Source organism: Mustela erminea, chromosome 12, assembly GCF_009829155.1.
Source record: "Mustela erminea isolate mMusErm1 chromosome 12, mMusErm1.Pri, whole genome shotgun sequence".
In the NCBI taxonomy this organism is placed as follows: domain Eukaryota; kingdom Metazoa; phylum Chordata; class Mammalia; order Carnivora; family Mustelidae; genus Mustela; species Mustela erminea.
The window spans coordinates 65,026,447-65,049,523 of record NC_045625.1 but is presented as its reverse complement, the minus strand read 5'-3'; the positions used below and the strand labels follow the sequence as shown (position 1 = coordinate 65,049,523).

General features: G+C 46.3%; 1 protein-coding gene across 1 annotated transcript in view; it reads right to left on the bottom strand.

Moving 5' to 3' along the window:
* Nucleotides 1-18,311: 18,311 nt before the first annotated feature.
* FBP2 (fructose-bisphosphatase 2) overlaps nt 18,312-23,077 on the bottom strand; it is a 32,442-nt gene continuing 27,676 nt past the window's right edge. The window contains exons 6-7 of the mRNA XM_032308562.1: nt 22,003-22,122; nt 18,312-18,717 (exon numbers count right to left, since the gene is read on the bottom strand). Of these exons, the coding sequence (XP_032164453.1) occupies nt 18,523-18,717; nt 22,003-22,122 (315 nt within the window). The 3' untranslated portion in view covers nt 18,312-18,522. The remainder of the gene's footprint in view (nt 18,718-22,002; nt 22,123-23,077) is intronic.

Genomic DNA, 23,077 nt, shown 5'->3' with positions numbered 1-23,077 from the left:
CAAGGCCTTGATGGTGGCACCATCAATATCAGCACCTTCTCCAGGAATGTGACATCGCTTCTGGATTATAACTTTGCTGGGGAGAGACAGTGCTAGTGGCTTCTGCGTCACCTTCCCACTGTAATATCCCTCACTTCATAGGTCAGGGAAGCAATATGAGGATTCTGCCAAACACAGGGCTCGGTTTATCTATTCCAATTATGCATTCCAGAATAGGATGGGGTTGGGGACCCACTGGGTCCACTGGAAGATGGATTTGTGCTACAACTCCATCAATGACTTGGTTTCCGTAAGCCTACACTCTGGTGGACGACAGTGACATTTTGGGTTTCTTGGAATCAGTGTTGATTAGGAGCGAGTGTCTGATTATTTCCAATGTGGTTACCCTGATCAAAATCAAAGGTTCCTTTAGGAAAGGCTGAAGAAAGAATAACAGGAATAATCTTTGCTGGTTACCAGGATCCTTCCTCAAGGGGAACTGGACTCTCCTTCAGTGAAGGGTCCTGGGTCTATAAACTTGCTGACGTCTGGGAACTGATGAAAGGATGCGATTCTCTTTTATGGATCAGGTTAGACTTTTGTTCATTCTACCTGAACTTCTGTGCTCAGTTAGCATTTAGCAGGCTTCCTATTTATTTCACATCCGGGAACACTGTGACCAACCAGCCAGCGCCACAGGTCTTCATGAGTCAGACGCTTCTGACTGGTGCTTTGGTTCTGCTGACCATTACAAACTATAGAAATGATCCCTGAAAGTATAGTCTTCTGCTGACCATTACAGTGAGCGTGCCCGCCCTGCCTAGGGCTGTTGAGTGCAGACTTGGCCCCTCACAAGCTCATTTCTCACAGAGTGGTCCAAAGTATGTCTTCTGCGTCCTCCCAGTGTGGGTGAGACAATGACAAGTTGCAATGACAAGTCCAATCTAACATTCCAGTTGCCCTTGCCTGTAAATCACTTCCTCTACATTCAACCAGGGAATGCCTGGCATTTCCAGCTGGCTCTCTGTGGGCCACCATTTGGTCCATGTTTCATGAACAACCAACCACACCATTAGACCCTTTCTGAGTCCCCAGGATGCAGCATTAAATGCAGAACCTCTTCTTAGGGAGCGCATATCTACCAATCCATTCTTTTTTTTTTAATATATTTTTAAATTTATTTTTATTTATTTGACAGACAGAGATCACAAATAGGCAGAGAGGCAGGCAGAGAGAGGGGAGGGGAAGCAGGCTCCCTGACAAGCAGAGAGACCGATGCGGGGCTCAATTCCAGGACCCCGGGATCATGAGCTGAGCCGAAGGCAAAGGCTGTAACCCACTGAGCCACCCAGATGCCCCCTACCAATCCGTTCTAATCCAAGTTCATGTTCTCCTTCCCACTGTCTCATAGCTTAACATCCATTTTCATGCATGTTCCCCAGAGTTGTTTGTATAAGTTAGAAAACTCAAATAGTTGCTTTGGAATGTAGTGTATTTCCGCGTGGGTCTCACTTTGAACCTCACCTCTAGGGGTCTGCTGAAAATTGAGTTTAGCTTTAGCAAGCAGGGGAGGTTGGGGTCCTGTCTTTGTCCACGTGGACTGCCTTAACAAAATACCATAGACTGGGGGACTTAAAGAACGGAAATTTATCTCTCCCAGTTCTGGAGGCTGGGAATTCAAGATCAATGTGATCGTTGATTAGGTTTCTGGTGAAACCCCTTTCTGTCTTGCACATGGCCACCTGCCTGTCGTATCTTAAAAGTGGACTTTCCTTGTGTGCATGGGGAGAGACAGAGATCAGTTTCTCTATATCTTCTTATAACGCCACTAGTCTTATTAGATTAGGCCCTCTCCTCCACCACGATGTTCTCATTTAACATTAATTACCTCTTAATTGCTCTATATCCAAACACAGTTACACTGAGAATTAGAACTTTCATACTGAATTGTGGGTGGTACACTATTCACGGCACAGGCTAAGACTCTATAAAAGGGAAAAGAACATCTTTCTTTTTTTTTTTTAACTTTAATCAAAAATTTGCATTCCTTTCAAGTATGTCTGTCACTAACAGACAGGATATTAACAGTACTCATGACTTTGCCATCATGAGAAATCAGTTGTTTCGTATCACATTACAGGTGGTCCATGTATCTTAGGAAATCGCTTACGCTTGTCACTATTTCAAAATAATAGCATTCGAAGATCCACCACTGCAGACACACATATTATCATGTCACCAATATATTTGTATTTTGGTAAGTGTATTTCAATATCCAATCACCTTGTAATTTCATGTATTGCAAACATTTAACAGCATTATCAAGAGACAGGGTCTTTGGGCATCATCAGATTGCCAGAGGTGTCAGGGCTGAATGTCTCCCATAGAGGGAAACCTGTATATTTAAGTTTTTGGACTTCGGGCTGTGCTCTACTGGTTACGAGGTCTTCAGGATCACCCAAAATTGTCTCAGAACTGAGAAGTGGACAGCTGAGCTGACATGTCAAACAGGAGGTCCCTTTAACAAGAAAGGAGTTTAGTGACCAGGCTGTTAAATAGAAACATGTGGGGCACTACGCAATCATGGCCAAGAATTCTGCAACTATGCTGAGGATTATTGAAGCCTTGAAAAGAAGGCTAAGTTGGACTAATCTTTAGCTAGAATTATTAGCAACCAACTTTTCTGAAAGAACCATGCTCTCTAGCATAGTTTTAAATTCCCCTCACTTAACGGAAACCTGTCCTAAAATTAACAGGCGATTATTTTCTGGATTGTGAATCAAAGCTTAAAATGTGTCCTCTTTTGAACAGATATTTCTCAAAAATGGCCACTAAACACACGACAAGTTACCCAGTATCATTAGTCATTAAAGAAATACAGACTAAAATCACACTGAGAGCCCTCATTCTGCCTACTAAGATAGCTAACATTGAAAGGACTGACAAGATCAGATGGTGAGGATACAGAGATACTGGAAATCTTATGTTGCTGGGGGGGAGTTAAAAACGGTACATCCCCTTTGGAACACTGGCTGTTTCTTAGAAAATTAAATCATAGGTGTCCCTCATGACTGAGCAATTCACTCCTGGGTATTTCCTCAAGAGAAATAAAAGCAGGTTTCCACAGGACAGATTACTCTAGAATGTTAATAGCAGCTTTTTTGTAAGCACCGAAAGGAGGAAAGAATCCCAATGACCATCAACAGGAGAATGTCTGGATGAGTGTGGACACCGTGCCCTGCAGAACCATCCAGCCACGAGGAGAGGGAACTGCTGGCAAGGGCAACACTGTGGGTGAAGATCATTGACGTTATGTTGAGTGTGAGAGCAAGACACACACAGGAGTGCCTTCAGTGTGATTCCACTGATGGGAATGACTAAACATGCTCCAGAGATCTGTGGTGAAAGAATCCAGCAGTGCTTGCCTCAGAAGGTGTGGAGGGTGGACGTGGACTGGAAGAGCAGCTCGATGGATGGTGCTGGTTGGCTTGGACGTTCTGCCGTCTGAGTGTGATTTTGTTCATACAAGTAAATGTGTTTATTAAGACTCATCCATGTGTAACATAGACCATTAAACGTGTACCACAACTAAAACAAAATGGCACATGGACTCTCCCATATAGTAAACATATGGGAACATTTCTCATGCCAAAATTGTTTTTCTCTCTGTAAAATTATAATTAATATACATGCATACATAAAAGACGTGTCTATCTGGTCATTATGGCCAGAGTGTCAGCCCCGAAAATGTGCCTGATGGACAGGGGAAAGAGAAGTGCTGGTGGGGGATGGGAGGAAGGCGGGAGGAAGGGGCGTTCCCCAGGAAACCTGCCCCAACTTAGAAGAAAGGATCGAATCAAAGAGGACACAGGCTGATGTATGGAAGGTTGTTGAGATGGGTCAGAAAGAAATCGCGTTATGTCACTAAAAATAAAAACTGATATTAATTTTCTGCAGGAGAAATAGTCCTAGCCATATTTTTCAGACATATTTTGCCCAAGACATTTCCTCTATGAGGTGAGAGTTATTTTCTCCTAAGGAAAAATGTTTTGTTCGTGTTTTCTTCTTAATTTAGTTTTCCCAGGGGCGTCTGGGTGGCTCAGTGGGTTAAAGCTTCTGCCTTCGGCTCAGGTCATGATCCCAGGGTCCTGGGATCAAGCCCCGCATCGGCCTCTCTCTCTGCCTGCCTCTCCACCTACTTTGTGATTTCTGTCTGTCAAATAAATAAATAAAATATTTTTTAAAAAAATTTAGTCTTCCCAGCTTTAGAACATCTAAAGCTGACTGATTTAGCATGTAAAATATTTTAAAAAATAATAATAATGGAATCTTATAAAAGTCTCAGCATGAAGTGTTTCTGGAATGCAAGGAGGAATTCACACTTCTCCTCCAGGGAACCACAGAGTTGACTGGGGCCAGAGGCAATTCTGATATTTCCATAAACTACAAAACAAAACAATGACATTCCACCATTCTGCCCTGTTCCTTACTTGTGGATGGGAGATAGCATTCATTCATTCAACAAATATTTATGTAAGACTTGTTATATGCTACGTGAGTGGTGGATGCAATGGTTCCAGGCAAAGGTAGACAATAATCAAATGAATAAATATGTAGTAATTCAGGCCACTGATGGAGGAATGAAACAATTCTGGGTTCAAATCTTGATTCTGCTTCTTAACAGCCGTATGCCCGTGGGCAAGACCCTTCACCTCCCAGAGACTCCATTTATTTCCTCTGTCAAAGGAGATTAAAAATGCCTACTTCTGAGAGGATAGTGAGGGTCGTAGAGGATACCTTATACCTTGGTGAGCACACAGTCCCTTGCATGTGGCTACTACTTCCTAATGATGTTCTGGAATTTATGAGGGCCCTTAAACCATCAGGACACCCTAGCTGGGGTCATACTTTAGATCAATGACTGAAGATTATAGAATTATCAGACAACACAGAAAAATAATGGAACATGTGACAAGGCCTTGAGGTCTGGGGACGGCTAAGCACGTGAGGTCACAGGACCAGCAGAGATGGACAGGGGATTAAGAACACGAGACCACAACTCTCAGCTGGAGCCTCATGGGTGTTCTGTGCTCAAAGTCCGATGGAGAGTCAAGAACTAAGGTGACCTTGGAGTCTTTCAACCAAACAAGCTTCCATCATCATGGCTTCGCCCCTGGCTTTCCCTGCCCACTGAGCTCCCAAATGCACACGATGCACTGAAATGGGTCGTGTGGGGGCAGACTGTTGGCAGAAGGCAATGCTGTGTCCAGGCCTTGCCTCGGTGAACTCTGCTAATCCGTGCTCCGTCTGGGAAGCTGGTGTTCTTCCCGCTCTTCTCTTGCACGTTCTCAGAAAACCAAGCCAAAAGCCACTTTGGAGACTTCCAGTGGCTTCACTCTCCAAATGGTCCTGGCATATCGGACTTGCCAGAAAACATGACTTAAATGATTCTCTTAAAACTTCAGTCTCTATGTCCTGGGCCTATCCAGAATCTAAAGGGAATGCAGTGGTTTGTTGTAAAGGTGAAGAGTGTGAATGTTTCACTACCAGAGGAACAAGGAACCAAACCAGTTACCTGGCTTGTGAGCAGCAGGGTCACACTTTCCCGTGTCGTGCTCCTGGGGATGGGACAATGATGCACCATTGCCCTGACTTGCCTCCTCCCTTGGAATTTTCCTGAACGACTTAGTAGTAGCTGCGGTCAAGGATCTCAGAGGATGATGGCCACTGGCCTTCCAGCAGCTTCTTCTGTTCCTTTTTCTTATTTTTTTTTAAAAACAAAACAAGTGATCATTATGAAAACTTTAGGAAGTATAGATAAGTAAAATGGAAAAAAACATGCAGCCAACCTCCCATCCACCTCCTTGTGGGCTCTGGAAGCCAGTGGACAGCTGGGACATAGTCACAAACACTCTGCTTTGGGTGGTGGCCTTTGTGCACCATAACATCCCTTCTCCCATGTTCCAGATGAATGAACCGAAGCTTCGAGGGGCCTGGCAGCTTCCCCGGCTGGGGAGCAGGGAGCCAGGGTTTGATCTCAGGAGTTGTTACTCCAGACAAGGCAGCACACAGGGCTGGACCAGACCTGGGATGGAAGCTGGCCATCAGCAAAGATCATTAAAGAGAACTGCAGAGGGCAACAGCTAATGTTTCATGCTTCCGTCCTGGGGACAGCAACCAAGGGAACACACTCCTCCCTGGGTCCCACGTCATTACCCCAGGCACCATGGCCAACCCTCTGCCACCGTGTCCACTTCAGCATTTCTGGAAAGTTCTTCCTGTGCTCTGTGACTGTGCACTGACTTCAATCAGGGCAAAAAAGAGAGGGAGACTGGGGATTCCTTCTCTCTTCTCCATGCTGGAACCACCACCCCTGGTAGAAGATGCCCCACTCCTGAGTTATTTCCTCTAGAGCAGGTTGGGGTGCAGTTGGCAGGGCTGTGGGGAGACCGTATTTAGATGCTGAGGGGGTCCTATAGCCGCCTGCAGACCTGTGCCATGTGTGAGGCAAGGGGAGTGATACTTTCTGAATATGTCTGGGTTCTTCTCCTGTTTGTGCTCCATTTCTAGGGACTTGTCCCCTCCTTAGCCAGGGACATCCTTGTCTCACGGATTATCAAGATTTCAACACTAGGAATGCAAAGAGAAGTAAGAGTCACTGCTCAGCACTTGACAACCAGGTTAGAATTCCTGAGTCCTCAAGGACCCTGAAAGCCAAACTGTACAGAAAAAAAAAAAAAAAAAAGATTTCCTAATCCCAGGAAGAGAATTCCTCCCACTAGTCCATTCCCTGGAGGAGTGGGGGGAAGAGGGGAGAAGGGTCTCCCCGAAACTGGGAGAGGAGCAGGGGTTTCTCAAAGGCTGAGGGCCATAGCCTGCTCTCACTCAAGCTTTCTGAGGCTGGTCTGGGGGCGGGGGGAAGGCTCTTGAGGCTCTGGAGGCTCCACAAGCACAACCATTGACAAGGAGCGGGGAGATCCCACACCCTGGGGTGACTAAGGGCTGCAAAAACACAAATTGTTATAAAACCCCAGGACCCTTGCACAGCCCTGGGGTGAAGGAGAAGCTCATGAATGAAAGAGACTAGAGCTTGCTTTGGGGGGGCTCCTAATCACAATTATTTTAAGAAGCATAAAGGAATATGACAGTCCTCGGGAGTGTGGAGAGTAATTGTGCCCAAAGTCTGGGTTACAGTCATGGTTGAATACGAAAAAGGCTGATTAGCTCACAGAAAATGGACGGAAGTGGCGGAGGGTTGATGCACTCTGGGGAACTGAGGTTTATACATTCTCCTTAGGCTTGTCCTATGATCCAGGGGCATCACCTTAACTTCCAGTCCTTCTCAGATGCAAGGATTAGGGTTAAGAAACATTCAAGTCAGAGTCTCTCTAATAGGATAGGGCATTTGTCTGCATCAGCCACCTGCCCTCAGATGTTAGTTTCTCAGTCCTGGCTGGGGAACTCCTTCCCGGCACCCCACTCTCCTCCACCTGAGGTGCGTGCACTCCTGCAGCAAAAGGCAGGAAGGTTGTAGGTTGAGGCCCCATGATTTGCTTAGTACAGAGTTCACCGAACTCAAAATCCAAGCCGTCTGGGCATGAGTCCAACCCAGGCCGTGCCAAACGGTGTTACTGGAATGGTCAGGCTTGGTGTCAAGGATCACTGGTGCAGGAGGAGAGCCCGGCCCCAGGAGCACAGGGCTTGGGTTGGACGCAGGTGAGACGTGACCCCACGGCCTCTCAGGCACCTGGGGCGTCTACACAGCGCTCAAGCTGGTGCAGGTAAGATACTCAGCCCGCTCCACCCCTGCTTGCCGGAGCGCAGGCGGAGGACAGGGGGTGCCGGCAGAAGGTCCTGGCTGGCTGGTCACACTCACAGACCGAGGACATGGACACGGGAATATCCCAGGGGAAGGAGAGCGGGAACGCTTATTCTCGAATGTACTTGTTTCTCGGATTATGAAAGTGGGACACTTGCAAACAGGAATGTAAGACAGAACAGCGTAGTCCGCTTTTCGGTGTATTTCTTTGCAGACTGTTGGTCCAGCCTGACAGAGGCTGCGAGGTGCAGAAGCACGAGCTTGTCCGCTTTGCCGTGAAGCCTGTCAGAGCGACCATGGTCAGGAAGAGACTTCCCTAGTGACCGTGGGCTCCTGCTCGCCGAGAGCGGACCAGACTGCGCATGACAGGTCTTCCCACACCGCCCGAGTTGTCACCGTGAGACGGAGGATTAGAAGAGACTCGCGTGCGGCACCGTGAAAACAAGCATCTCGCGGGGAAGCCAAGTCTTAGAGGGAAACCGTTCATCGTTGCTAACTCTGACCCCTAGTGGTGGGAAGCGGCAGGCCCGGTGGAGCAGCCCCCTGGGCACCCTGAGCAGAGACAGAGCGCCCCGGGGCTCCTCTCTGGGGACCGCAGGCCGCCTCCCCTGCAGGCTCCTCCTGGACACCTGCTCCCCCTCTGCTCTGGGTATGTCCTTCCTGCTGCAGCCCCACAAGGCCACAGCCAGACCCTCCGCTGGCCGCAGAGCGAGTCTGGGAGTGGCTGCCAGACGAGCCGCGTGGGGAAGACCCAGGGGCCCCAAGCGGCTGCACACGGAGCAGCCGGGATCCATGCGTGCCCCCCCGCTCCTGCGTCCTGCCCGGTGGCTTGTTCCTTCTCCCCCTGCACCTTCAGGAGCCAACGGCAGGGCCAGGAGTCTAAGGCAAACCTGCAGCCTCTGTCTGAGTGATCTGTGTGTGCCCACCGGGGCCTTTCTCCCGGGAAAAGGAAACAGTCCTGGCCCTTCTGGAGGGGCTGGGGTTGGGAGGAACCAGGGCTGTGGCCTGGGAGGGAGCAGAGCACGGCCCCCCAGGCACAGCAAAGCCTCTGTGCACTGACAGAGCTGCTGTGTCCATGACCACACCTCCTTCCGCAGAGCCACAGTCAATCCAAGGAGCCTGTCCCCTCCTCCAACCCGGTCTCCCCCAGGAGGCCCTCCTAGCCTGCCCATTTCCTGCTCTCCCTCTCACTTTCTCTTAGGGCCCCCAGATGTCTCCAGGGGGCAGGGGAAGCCCTATAGTTTGCTTTGGGGTGAATCAGGAATCTTGTCAGTCACCACACCCCAACCAGCGATTCGTGCCAAACAGCCTAGATCCTTGCTGACATGATGAGAAAAGGCCTCAGGGTAGCAGTTCCCATACTTCCCTGCATACTGGAACCGCGGGGTGTTTCATAACTCCAGCGGGCTGCATGCGCCCACCCCCTTCTGGGCACTCTGCTTCCCTCAGTCTGAGTGCAACCCCAACACTGCAGTTGTAAGCGCTCCCTGTGATTCTGACATGTATCCACGTTTGGGGACCACTGTCTTAGTTGGAAGAAATCTGAGCCTTGACTAAAGTTGTCTGACTTCCAGCCACAACACTTCTGTCAGAGACCCAGGATCTGCTCGGTACACAGGCAGAGGACCTTCAGTGACAAAGGTTCCTGTCCATCACGGAGCCTCTGCAGTGACAAGAAAACCACCAGCAACCAAATGCCCCCCGTTTGCCCAGCACTTTACAGTTTGCCAAATACAACTCAAGGAGACACTCTTCAGGCTCCCAAAAGAAAAGTCTGCCAGCGTCATGGAAAGTTCAACCTTTGGCGTCAAGGACGAGGTTTACGTCCTGAATCTGCCCGCCACCAGCTGTGTGGTCAGTCACTGGGCCTCCTGGAACCTGGGCTTCTTCATCTGCAAGGTGGACACGGGGGCCCTCACCGCACAGGCACTTGAGCGGATCAGAGAAAACCAAAGGGAAAGAAGCAGCAAAGCGGCAGGCACAGAAAAAGCAAGCAGCGGTTATTATGAATAGAGCACTGAGAATTTCCCGGAACTCGCTGGCTCTCTGTCCAAGATGGAACAGGCTGGGAGCTGGATGTTTGCATTCTGGCCTTGCCCAACCCTATGCCCCTGAGCCAGGTGCTAACTCCCCGGTAGCTTGTCACAAGGAGCAGGAAGGACCTGCAGAGTAGGCCAAGACAATGGATTCGTGGGGAATTGTAGCTCATGTCATCTGGAGGAAACCACCAGCGTGAAATTCATACTTTGGGGTGGGTAAGACTTCCCATCCTTGTGAAACATGAGACCCCAAGCAGCTCATGTCATCGCCTCCGCTACCCCCCATTCATTGTGAAATTTAAAAAACCACCTCTACCCATTTCCTGACACTCCGGGGGGAGCCACCCTCTATTAGACCCCCTCATGTGGATCCTGAACACATTCTTGGGGAGAAATCTGTGTCTGCACTGCAGGGGGGAGGGGGCTTAAGTTGTCTTGTCAGTCCATACGTTTGTACGTAGGCCAGATTCTCAACAGAAACACTGCTTTGTTTTCATCTCCACTCAGTTGACATGTCTAGGAGCATAATTTTAAAGAAAGTTTTCTAGGGAAGCCATGGGCTTCCTGTTCCAGAAACACAACCACAGTCCCTCTGGGGACAGCTCACCTCCTGGGGCCACAGTGAGACTCCGTCAGTGCAAGGTCCCAGGAGCCTCAAAGACAAGCCTCGTGGGCAAAGGGCTCTGGGGAACAGGCTCCTCAACCCCTCTGGGCGGCGCTGCCCTTGGTACAAAGCCCCCTCCTCGGCTGCCCTGTGGGGCCCGTGGTCTCCATATGGACAGGAGCTTCCCAGCGTCCGAAGCCTCTGTGGAATGTGCTGGAGGCCACCATGGGAGTTCTGATTGGCTCCAACTCTGGACGGCACATTTTGAAAAGGAATCAAAACTATAGGTGGAGATTCTGGAGGACAGTTTGCAGAAGGGGTTTAATTACAACTTAGGAGTCCCTGAAGTGACAAAACCACATTTGACCCCATCGATGTCCAGAGTCCACATGGGTTTTACTAAACCTTAATGGTGTGGCCCTAGAAAAGCCCCTCCAAAGTGAGGGTCTCAGTTCACTCTTCCTACAGGCACAGCGGCGACGTGCCTGTCAGGGAGTGTGGTCAGGAGAGCTGAGCTTCGTGTGGAAGGCCTTAGTGAAGGGGAAAAGCTAGTTCAGTTTGGAAGATGAAAACAATCTGGGGACGGATGGTGAGGATGGTGCCCAGCGCTGGGCGTGTGCTCGTTGCCCTGTGCCGCACAGGGAAATGCAGCTCAAACAAACAATGTTTTTTAACTTAAATAAAATTAAGGGGCACCTGGGTGGCTCAGTCAGTTAAGCGGCTGTCTTCGGCTCAGGTCATGATCTTAGGGTCCCCAGATGGAGCACCGCGACGGGCTCTCTGCTCAGCAGGAAGCCTGCTTCTCCCTCTCCCTCTGCCTCTCCCCATGCTTGTGCGCTCGCTCTATCTCTCTCTCAAATAAAATATTTAAAAATAATAATTAATACGTAAATACATTTAATTAACATAGAGTGTATTAGTAGTTTCAGAGGTAGAGTTCATTGACTCATCCATTCTATATAACGCCCAGTGCTCATCACATCACGTGCTCTCCTTAATGTCCAACACCCAGTTGCCCCACCCCCCTGCCCACCGCTCCTCCAGCAACCCCCAGTTTGTTTCCAATGATTAAGAGTCTCTTACAGTTTGTCTCCCTCTGTGATTTCGTCTTGTTTTGTTTTTTCCTCCCTTCCTCTATGCTCCTCTGTTTTGTTTCTTAAATTCCACATGTGAGTAATATTGTTTTTCTCTGATCACCTTATTTCGCTTAGCATAATGCCCTCTAGTTCCTTCTACAACCTAGAAAATGGCAAGATTTCATTTTTGATGGCTGCATAATACTCTTTTTTAAAAAACTTTTAATTTTTTTTATATTTTTTTGCTTCAGTGGTATAGACCTGTGAATCGTCAGTCTGACACAATTCAGAGCACTCAGCATAGCACATACCCCCCCAATGTCCATGAAACAACCACCCTCTCCCTCCCTACCTCCCCCCAGCAACCCCCAGTTTGTTTGTGAGATTAAGAGTCTCTTAGGGTTTGTTTCCCTCTCTGGTGCCATATTCTTTCATTTTTTCCCTCCCTCCCCCCATGGTCCCTGGCCCAGCATCTCAAATTCCTCATATCAGTGAGATCACATAATAATTGTCTTTCTCTGATTGACTTATTTCACTTTTTGTAATACCCTCTAGTTCTATCTATGTCATTGCAAATGGCAAGATTTGGGGGATTTGATGGCTGCATAGTATTCCATTGGATGTATATATCACATCTTCTTTATCCATTCATCTGTTGATGAACATCTGGGCTCTTTCCATAGTTTGGCTATTGTGGACATTGCTGCTATAAACATTCAGGTGCACGTGCCCCTCTGGATCACTACATTTGTATCTTTAGGGTACATATCCAGTAGTGCAATTGCTGGGCCATAAGGTAGCTCTATTTTCAACTTTCTGAGGAACCTCCAGTTTGCATTCCCAGCAACAGTACAGGAGGGTTCCCCTTTCTTCACATCCTCGCCAGCATCTGTCTTTTCCTGACTTGTTAATTTTAGCCACTCTGACTGCTGTGAGGTGGTATCTCACTGTGGTTTTGATTTGTATTTCCCAGATGCTGAGTGATGTGGAGCACTTTGTCACGTGTCTGTTGGCCATCTGGATGTCTGCTTTACCAAAATGTCTGTTCATGTCCTCTGCCCATTTCTTGATTGGATTATTTGTTCTTTGGTGTTGACTTTGATAAGGTCTTTATAGATTTTGGATACTAGTCCTTTATCTGATGTGTCGTTTGTGAAACTCTTCTCCCATCCGGTCCATTGCCTTTTGGATTTGTTGACTGTTTCCTTTGCTGTGCAAAAGTTTTGATCTGGATGAAGTCCTGATAGTTCATTTTTGCCCTTGCTTCCCTTGCTTTTGGAGATATTTCTAGGAAGAAATTGCCACGGCTGAGGTCAAGGAGGTTGCTGCCTGTGTTCTCCTCTAGGATTTTGACAGATTCCTGTCTCATCATATGGTTCTTGTCCTTTCCTTTATTAATGTATTATACCACATTGGTTGATTTGCAGATGTTGATCCAACCTTGGATCCCAGGAATAAATTCTACTTGATCATGGTGAATAATCCTTTAATGCACTGTTGGATCCTATTGGTTAATACCTTGCAGCTTTTGAGGATGAGAGTGAAAATGGCAGCCTCCAAATCTCTGGCCTCGAGTCAAAATCTCAGGGCCCCACTCCTCAGTGTGCCCTCCGAGAAAAGAAGTCATCTACTCCTGTCTCCCTGGTCTCCAACTGCACTCTGTGTTCACCCAGCCTGTGATTGAACACTTCTTTGTGAAGCACACAACCCCGTTTTGAGTCTCCAAACCCTGAAGGTGATGCACTCCTGCGCCACTCCTCCCAGAGGAAGAAGGGGATGTCACCAGTTCCACACTTGTTGGTCCCCAGCTCATAGAGCAGTGGCCCATCTATGCCGTAGTTCACAGTTTGTTACAACCTGGAGTGGAGAGCCCACTCCTGGACTCACTCTTTGAAGGTTCTCCACTCTGTTGCCTGGGAGCTCTGCCACACTCAAGCACCCCTGATCTTCCTGTAACCCCCAGGATCCTGAGACAACACTATCCCAGCTAGGGTTCCACCCCCTGCTTAGCAGCCTGAGACATGTCCCTCACCAGAGCAGACTTCTAAAAGTTCTGATTTTGTGCTCTGCTGCTTTATCACTTGCCAGTAGCCGGCTGACAGAGGCTCCCTTCTCCTGCGGTCTATCTTCCTATGTATTGCTTCCAATTCACTTCACCACACTTCCTACCTTGCAGACAGTGGTCACTTTTCTATTCGTTGAGTTGCACAGTTATTCTTTTCTTAGATGTCTGGTTGAGTTTGCAGGTGGTCAGAATAATCTGATAGCTATCTAGCTGAATTCCTGGGACCAGACAAAATTAAGGTCTCCTACTCCTCCACCATCTTGGACTCTTCTTCTCAAATGCTTTTTCTACATCAGTTGAGAAGATCATAAGATTCTTGTCCTTTCTTTATTAATGCAGAGTATCCCATTCATTGATTTGTGGATATTGAACCAACCTTGCAGCCCAGGAATAAATCCCACTTGGTCGCGATGAATAATCCTTTTAATGTACTGTTGGATCCCATTGGCTAGTATTTTGGTGAGAATTTTGATCCATGTTCATCATGGATATTGGTCTGTAATTCTCCTTTTTGGTGAGGTATTTGTCTGGTTTTCAGATAAAGGTAATGCTGGCCTCATAGAATATGTTTGGAAGTTTTCCTTCCATTTCTTTTTTTTTTATTAAACAGTTTCAGAAGACTAGGTATTAATTCTTCTTTAAATGTTTCGTAGAATTCCCCTGGGAAGCCATCTGGCCATGGGCATTTGTTTTTTGGGAGATTTTCGATTACTGCTTCACTTTCCTTGCTGATTATTGGTCTGTTCTGGTTTTCTATTTCTTCCCGGTTCAGTTTTGATAGTTTATATGTCTCTAGGAATGCATTCGTTTCTTCCAGATTGCCTAACTCATTGGCATTTAGTTGCTCATAATATGTTCTTATAATTGTTTGAATTTCTTTGGTGTTGTTTGTGATCTCTCTTCTTTCATTCATGTTTTTATTTTTCTTTTTTCCTTTTGATTAGTCTGGCCAGGGGTTTATCAATCATATTCTTTCTTTCAAAGAACCAGCTCCTAATTACATTGATCTCTTCTACTGTTCTTTTGGCTTCTGTTTCATTGATTTCTGCTCTAATCTTTATTAATTCTCTTCTCCTGCTGGGTTTAGGCTTTATTTGCTTCTCTAGCTCCTTAAGGTGTAGGGTTAGGTTGTGTGCTTGAGACTTTTCTTGTTTCTTGAGAAAGACTTGTATTGCTATGTACTTCCCTCTTAGGACTGCCTTTGCTGCATCCCAAAGGTTTTGAACAGTTGTATTTTCATTTTCATTTGTTTCCATGAATTTTTTAAATTCTTCTGATTTTACTAGTTGACCCATTCATTCTTTATTAGGATGCTCTCTGGCCTCCATGTATTTGGGTTCTTTCCCAATTTCCTCTTGTGATTGATCGAGTTCCAGTTTCAAAGCACTGTGGTCTGAAAATATGCAAGGAATGATCCCAAACTCTTGGAATCTGTTGGGACCTGATTTTGTGACCCAGTATGTGACCTGTTCTGGAGAATGTTCTGTGTGCACTTGAAAAGACCATGTATTCTGTTCCTTTAGGCTGGAATGTTCTGAATGTATCTGTGAAGTCCATCTGGTCCAGTGTGTCATTCAAAGTCCTTGTTTCCTTGTTGGTCTTTGGCTTAGATGGTCTGTACATCTAAGTACACTGTACTAGAGACAGTGAGGAGGGTTTTAAGTCCCCTGCTATCATTGTATTATTATCAATGTGCTTCTTTACTTTTGTTATTAATTGGTTTGTAAATTGGCTACTCTCACGTTAGGGGCATAAGTATCTATCATTGTTAGATTTTCCTGATAGACCCTTTAAGTATGATATAGTGTCCTTCCTCATGTCTTATTACAGTCTTTGGTTTAAAATCTAATTTGTCTGCTTTCACGATTGCCACCCCAGCTTTCTTTTGATGTCCATTAGCATGATAAATAGTTTTCCACCCTCTAATTTTCAATCTGGAGGTGTCTTTGGGTCTAAAATATGTCTCTTGCAAATAGCATATTGATGGTCTTGCTTTTTTATTCAATCTGATGCCCTGTGTCTTTTGATTGGAGCATTTAGGCCATTTACATTCAGAGTAACTATTGAAAGATGTGAATTGAGTGCCACTGTATTATCTGTGAAGTCATTGTTTCTGTATAATGTCTCTGCTCCTTTCTAGTCTATGTTACATTTGGGCTCTTTCTTTGTTCACAGGATCCCTTTTAATATTTCTTGAAGGGCTGGTTTAGTGATCAAATTCTTTTAGTTTCTGTTTGTCCTGGAAGCTCTTTATCTCTCCTTCCATTCTGAATGACAGCCTTGGTGGATAAAGTATTCTTGGCTGCATGTTTTTTCTCATTTAGCACCCTGTATACATCATGGCAGTCCTTTCTGACCAGCCATGTCTCTGTGGATAGGTCTGCTGCCATCTAATGTTTCTACCCTAGTAGGTTAAGGAGCTCTCATCTATAGCTGCTTTCAGGATTTTATCTCTGAAATTTGCAAGCTTCACTATTATATGTCAGAGTATTGAATGATTTTATTGATTGGGGGGTGGTTCTCTGGGCCTGCTGGACTTGAATGCTTGTTTCTTTCCCCAGATTAGGGAAGTTCTCAGCTGTAATTTGTTCAAATAAACCTTCTGCCCCTCTCTCTCTATTCTCATCTTCTGGGACCCCTATTATTCAAGTACTATTGAACTTTATGGTGCCAATGATTTCTCAAAGCCTCTCCTCGTGACCTAGTAGTTTTTTCTCTTTTTCTCAGCTTCTTTATTTTCCATCATTTTGTCTTCTATATCACTGACTCTTTTCTGCCTCATTTACCCTAACAATTAGAGCCTCCATTTTTTACTGATCTCAGTAATAGCATTTTTAGTTTTGACCTGATTAGATTTAGTTCTGTTATTTCTACACTAAGGGATTCTCTAGTATCTTTTATGCTTTTTTCAACCCCAGCTAGTATCTTTATAATCATTACTCTGAGTTATAGCTCTGACATCTTATTTATATCCATATCTATTAAATCTATGGCAGAGAGTATTCCCTCTGCTTCATTCTTCTGTTGTGAATTTCTCCTTCTAGTAATTTTGTCCAGAAAGGAAAAGAGGAAAAGAATGAGAAAGAAAAAGAAGGGGGGGAAAAAGGAAAAAAAACTGTAATAATCAACAACATCTTCAGGAAGTAATTCTGGTGTACACTGTGTATACTCTGCTATGGTGTTTTGGCTGCTCTTTCCCACTGGTCCTTCTCTACAGAGTTCTTCCTTGTTTTGGGAAGGGGGGGTACCTTTGAGTAGGGATGCTTTGGGTTTTTTGTGGGGTGTGTGTGTGTGTGTGTGTGTTTAAGCCAGAAGCTGATGTTTTCGAGTTTTCTTTAATTAGTATACCTGGTATATGCTGGGGTTTGTGTTTGTCTTCTGAGGGAAAGGCCTGCTGTGCTGGCTTACAAGCTGACTTACCCTTAGAACTTGCTCCTGCCAGGTCTGGGGGTGGGGTTTAGTGTAAGGGATTGAAGCCTCTACCAGAGGTGCTGTGTTTCTCTCTGGAATCTGTGCTGGTAGACAGGAAGAGGGCATCATGTAGAGAAGGTAGAATATGGTGTCACCTCATCCCCTTGTCCCTAGGGGGGCAGAACCCTCAGCAGCTGTTGCTCAGGAGGCCCTCCCAGATAACTGAACAATCTCCTATGGCCAGGCCTTCATCAATTTCCTGCCCTAACCTTTCTATGTCCAGGTCATCAGCATGCCCAGAGCCACAGATCTACTGTCTTTTATCTTGGCCAGTGGCTGGGATTCAAAACTCTAAGTTTTAAAGGGCCTGGTAAGGTGTGCATATCCAATGTTGTCCCCAGGCAGGGAGGATCGGGCTGTGTCCAGCACAAGTCCATCCATGAAAAGCCTTCACACAGTATGTGTGCAGAGGCTAGAGTTTATCATAACACTGATGGAAAGCTGGGGCCAGGCTATCAGCCATCTGCACTACTCCCTACTCCCTTTTTCCTAGAAAAGCCATCACAGAGGCTTGGATCTATTGTGGCAGACAGTGAAGCAGCAGCCATGTTACCTGTCATTGGCTCCAGCCTCCACACTGGCCACAGACAGTCCAAGAAAAGTGACTATTGGCGCATGCACGCAGAGGTTCAAGCCTATTGTGGCTCAGGGCAAAAACTTAAGAGGTTTTCTCCCCTCTGTGCACCCCCCTGACCCTACTGGAGAGCTCCCCTCAGTGGCTCCCTGGCTGTCCCTTTGGCTCTGGAGAGGACAAATAATCCTCAAATGCCCTCTGGAAAGGGGAGCAATTTTTCCCTGAGCAACCCAGGGATCCACTCGACAGCTACTTAGGGGGTCACAAACTGCTGCAATCTTTCTGACTTCCTCTCTCTTCCTGACTTTGCTCTGCAAACCGAGCTTACACCCCTTCCCCACTCCACGGCTTCCCAATCCCCCAGTTCAGAGCTGTGAACCACACTTCTGCCAAATTCCCTCACTCCATACTCCTCCCATCCTTTTCCTAGTTTTTCAAAAACTTCAAGGCTAGTCTAATTGTATTTAAAACAAAACAAGTTCAGGGTCTGCCTAGTACTCTGCCATCTTGGAAGCAGTCTCCACTAGGTTCAAATTTTAAGCCAACCAAGACAAATTCTTAACTGATCCCTAAACCTTTTGCCCAAAAAATCCGTAGCTGCGAATTCCCTGGCTGTCAGACTTGGAACTCTAATCCTATTAGCTGTTGTGCTTGAGAGAAGACAAATCAAATTTGTTCTTTTCAAATGTGGGTTTTTACTTTGAGCCCTTCCCATGGAGCATAGAATCGTCTCTGGCTCCTGGAGCCCGGAGGAGCACTTCATTGCTGCTCTTCTGGGGCTGATTCAGGGGTTTGTCTTCTGTGACTCATCACCACTGTTTACAATGATTGTTTATTTTGGGCCCTTAATAGAAGGGACAAGACAAAGAAAAGGCAGCATTCCTGGTGAAACGCACTACCTGCCTGCCTGGCTTTTCTGTACACAGGTGAGGTACTCTTTCACATCATCTGGGGACCCCAGAATGAGGGGAACTCGCTGGTGAATGGACTCCGGTTTCACGTCCAGCACGGGCTGGGTGCCTGTGGTCGCCAGGCCTCCAGCCTGCTCTATGATAAAGGCCACGGGATTGCACTCGTACAGGAGCCGGAGCTGTGGGAGAAAGAGATTCAGGTGGACAAGTTCTGCAAGTGGCCCCAAATCCCGAAGCCACACCCCTAAAGCTCGATGGGGAATTCCAGCAGCTGAACTTGTGTCTTATTAGCACGACTATGCCAGGTTCATGGCCATGTCTTTGGGGCACTGCTGGTCAGTCTCTACCTGTCTTGTGATCTTTGTGCTTATGAGAGGCCTGCCTCCTCCCTTGGGAGATGAGACCTAGATCCTTGCTTGCTGTTAGTTCAACAGAGAGCTAAACTGATGCTGAGCGCTGGTCAGGAGCCTGTGTATGTGAGGCCTCACGGCAAGGGAGCCATCCAGCTTGGGTGAGATGGAAGGTCACCTAGAGAGTGCTAGGTGGTCTCTCAGGATAACTTCAGTGTTCGGGATCATGTGAAGAACCCCACATCATCGACCTAACTAGGTAGTTTGCTGGGGTTTAAATGGCCTTTTCTCTTGGCCCCCAAGACAGAGTTAACGTCCCCTGCTTGCACTCCCACAGGATCCTGCACATTCCTCTTCCTATATTTGTCACACAGAGGCGTGTTTCATATCTGCCTTCCTCCTTACACGCTCGCCCTTGAGGGCAGGGACAGAATCTGTCTGGGTTGGACATTGTGGCATCTCCCTTCCCAGTAATATCTGACCCAAGGGAAATGTCCAAACAAGGCTACTGTGTCCCTTGCCCAAGGACTCCCAGTGGAAGGCAGAAATGGGCAGAGTGGGGAGGGTAAAGTCAGCTTGTGCCCTGCTTTCCAAGTCATGCCCATGTACCCAGGGCTGAGCTTATCCTGAGCAAGGACTGCTTCTTCTAACAGGCACTACAGGAACCAACAGGTGTCTGCCCTGCGTCCCAGTGAGTGCTTGGGGAATTGAATAGAAATGGGCTGGACCCAATGCCCTTTTTAGGCTTGTTTCTGTGATTGTGCTATGATGCACTCCTCACCAACCCACCCCCTACCGAAAAACACACACATATCCCATTAGATTCAGGGTGACAGGCTAGCTGCATGTTCTAGCCCAGTATCATACTGTCTTTTCCTTCCTTCCCAATAGGTGCAAAAACCTGTATTTAAAAGATAACAAGTTCCTTCCTGTAATCAGCTTACAGAGTGGTTGTGCCAGCTTTCTATAGCCTTTTCTTTCCCATTCTCTTCTTCAAACCCTTTCTGAAGATCATCTGAAACTCTTTGAGAAGCAGTCATATCTTATGCTGATTTTTGAATCGTTGTTATTTCATGGTGAGAAGCAAAATATCTCTGGTCTAGGTTAGAGAGACAGGCATTTAGGAGAGAATAAGTTAAGATTCTGGGGGTATTTACTGGCACTTTGGTAAAACAGTGTACACTGCCCTCCACCCTAGACCTCCAGGGTCCAAAGAAGCCCCAGTGGGTGTGGACACACTTGGATCCACTAGTTTGGTCCCTGTTCACCCAGAAGAGGGACACTGGTGGCCAGCTGGTCCTGCACAGCCACCTTTCAGCTTCTAGAGTTTGGTTTTTTCTTCGTCCTTTCCTTGCTCTGGGTGCTTAAGGATGAGGGATTTGGGATGCCAAAGTCTCAGACTGTAACCCAGTAGCCTTTGTTACCATGTTGATTCAGATATTTAAAAGAAAAAGAAAAAGCACAATATCCTCACATAAAGTTTGTCTTTGAGCCAACACTGCCCTTCACCTAAAGTTGTCTTTATAGTAAATTCATCTTAAAACACAATGTGCAGGGCTTCGTGTCGCTTTGACCTGCAGCCCATGTGATCTTCTTTTTTATTTTTTCTACAATTAAAATCTAAACAGATAGACAGAGAAAAGCACACACAGGAGAAAAGGCATACGCATCTACCCCAGCACCAAAACACACACCAAAGCACTCACAGAGACCAACAAAGCTAAAACACAGAGATTAGGAACCAGCGGTATTTTCAATAAGGATGGTGATGGTGTCGTGAATATAGATCTATACATGGAATTATATGTCTTTACAGAAATGTCTCGTGATTCCATGTGCATATTTTCTGGCTTATTGTAAATTATTTTTAATAATTGGTAAGAAACAGACTAATGTTTTCTGTGTTGGAACTGAGCAGACAGCAAGCATGTTTCTATGCAAGCATTTCCTCGTTTTCCAGACCTCATTTAATACCCTGTCCCCGCACCCGTCATGCAGACTTGGCTGTGATTCTTACTTCCGAAGGTTATAATATACCTGAGCTCAACACTCGCATGAAGAGAAATTCCTGACACACTAATCTGCATATTAAAAATCTTCCCACTGGTCTCATGTGCTCTTAGATTTCTTTTTTTTTTTTTAATTTTTTTTCTTTTTAATTTGACAGACAGAGATCACAAGCAGGCAGAGAGGCAGGCAGAAAGAGAGAGGAGGAAGCAGGCTCCCTGCTGAGCAGAGAGCCTGATGCGGGGCTCAGTCCCAGGACCCTGAGACCATGACCTGAGCCGAAGGTAGAGGCTTTAACCCACTGAGCCACCCAGGCGCCCAGATTTCCTATCATGGCTTTGAGTCTGGGATTCCAAAAATTCAAATTGCACAGCCTGGGACACAGATATACACACGGCCAGTTGTGGGTGTGTTTGAGAACACAGTAGATCTTTATTTTGATTTGTCTACTTACCTATGATTTCTGTGGTTGGTCAGACATGTTTCCATGGGAGGGTCTATTCAGGATAGATGCATTCGGATCTTAAGATTCTCATCTGATCATACAACTATTTTGGAGTTTGTGTCATAAAGTTGCAGTAAGATCACCCAGGGGCTACCTTTCCAGAAGTATTAAATAAGTTCTGACCAGAAGTTCTTACTCTGAAGTTTGGGAACTCTCTGGAGGATTCATCGGTAGACTTCAGGTCATCTGTGAACCCCAAAAAATGTATGTAATGCCTGTTTATGTGCATTTATGTGCATATGGAAGTGGATCCATAGCTTTCATTAGATTCTCGAAGGGTCTCTCATCCAGAATTAGGTGTTGCTCAAGCTACAAGTCAGGCACAGCACGTAAAAAGCGGCAGTTGAACACAGCTGACTCATGGTGAATGACAGGCCTGAGACCAGGGAATGCAAAGACCAGTGAAAATGGCCATTAACATTTTCAGCCTCCACCGCAGCCTCAAAATCCATTAATGGGAAATACGCTTCTTTTTTCTTCCACCTGCACACTCACAAACAGACGTGAAAAGGACAGAGCAGTAGCCAAAAAGCAGGCATGAAGAGAAAGGGAACTCCAACTGGCTTACTGACCAACACAGCCAGGGGACAAACGAGAATTACCTTGCCCTTCGGACTTTTCTGATTCGCCGGGTACAGGAAGATCCCTCCGTAGACCAGGGTGCGGTGCACATCGGCCACCATGGAGCCCACGTACCGAGCCCCATAGGGCGCACTGCCATCCTAGGAGGCGGAGAGAGAGGAGACAGGATGCTCGCCTGGATTAGACACTCCCTTACCCACGTACCCTGCCTTAGGAGGTTTACAGAGCAAAGCAAAGTAACTGTTAAACCCTTCTAGGGAAAGAAGGTGACATCAGCAGCATTTAGGCTTGCGTTAGACAAGCAGGAAATAGTCACCTCCCACCAAAATGAATTGGATTGCAATAAAAGCAGGTACTACCAGTGATCCCAAACCCTGAATATTAGGTGGAATGCAAAACATGCCAATTACTCTCCTAGTTAACAACATGAGTAGGACTGTTCACAAATCGCGTGTAAACTCAGCCCAATAAGTAATTTTTCAGCATCTTATTTATGCCTGGCACCAGGCCAGGCCCTGAGGATGCCAAAAACAGGAAGATAGTCTCTGCCCCCAAGGAACTCCCAACTGAAGGGAGGGATTAACATACATAAATGAATAAAAATAAATGAATTTACAATTTTATGATAAAAAGAGGAATAACCCCATTTTAAAGATAGACCAAAAACTTAACCTATACCACATGACAAGTTAACTCAAAGTGGTTGGAAGACCGGCACATTAAGAGCTAAGGCTATAAAACGCTTAGAAAATATCAACAGACTTTTGGGGGAAGAAACTTGAAAGAATTGGTATTAAAATTCTCTGACAAAGAAAACAAGAACATTTGTGAAAATGAAGAGTAAGGAAAAAATTATCTCTACCAAATCTAAGAGCACACAGTGAACAATATTTACATATGCAAGGAAGAAATGCAAACACTGACCAGTAGCTCAGAATAGAGCCCAGTTATGGGCCTAAAGATAGACAAGAATTTCATTTATGCTGAACAGGACCTTTCAATCAGTGTGGGAGAGGACTATTGGGGAACAAACTGCACTGTGCTAACTCCTTAGAGAAGAGGGGTGTAGGATCCTTACCTCATTTTTTACAGCCA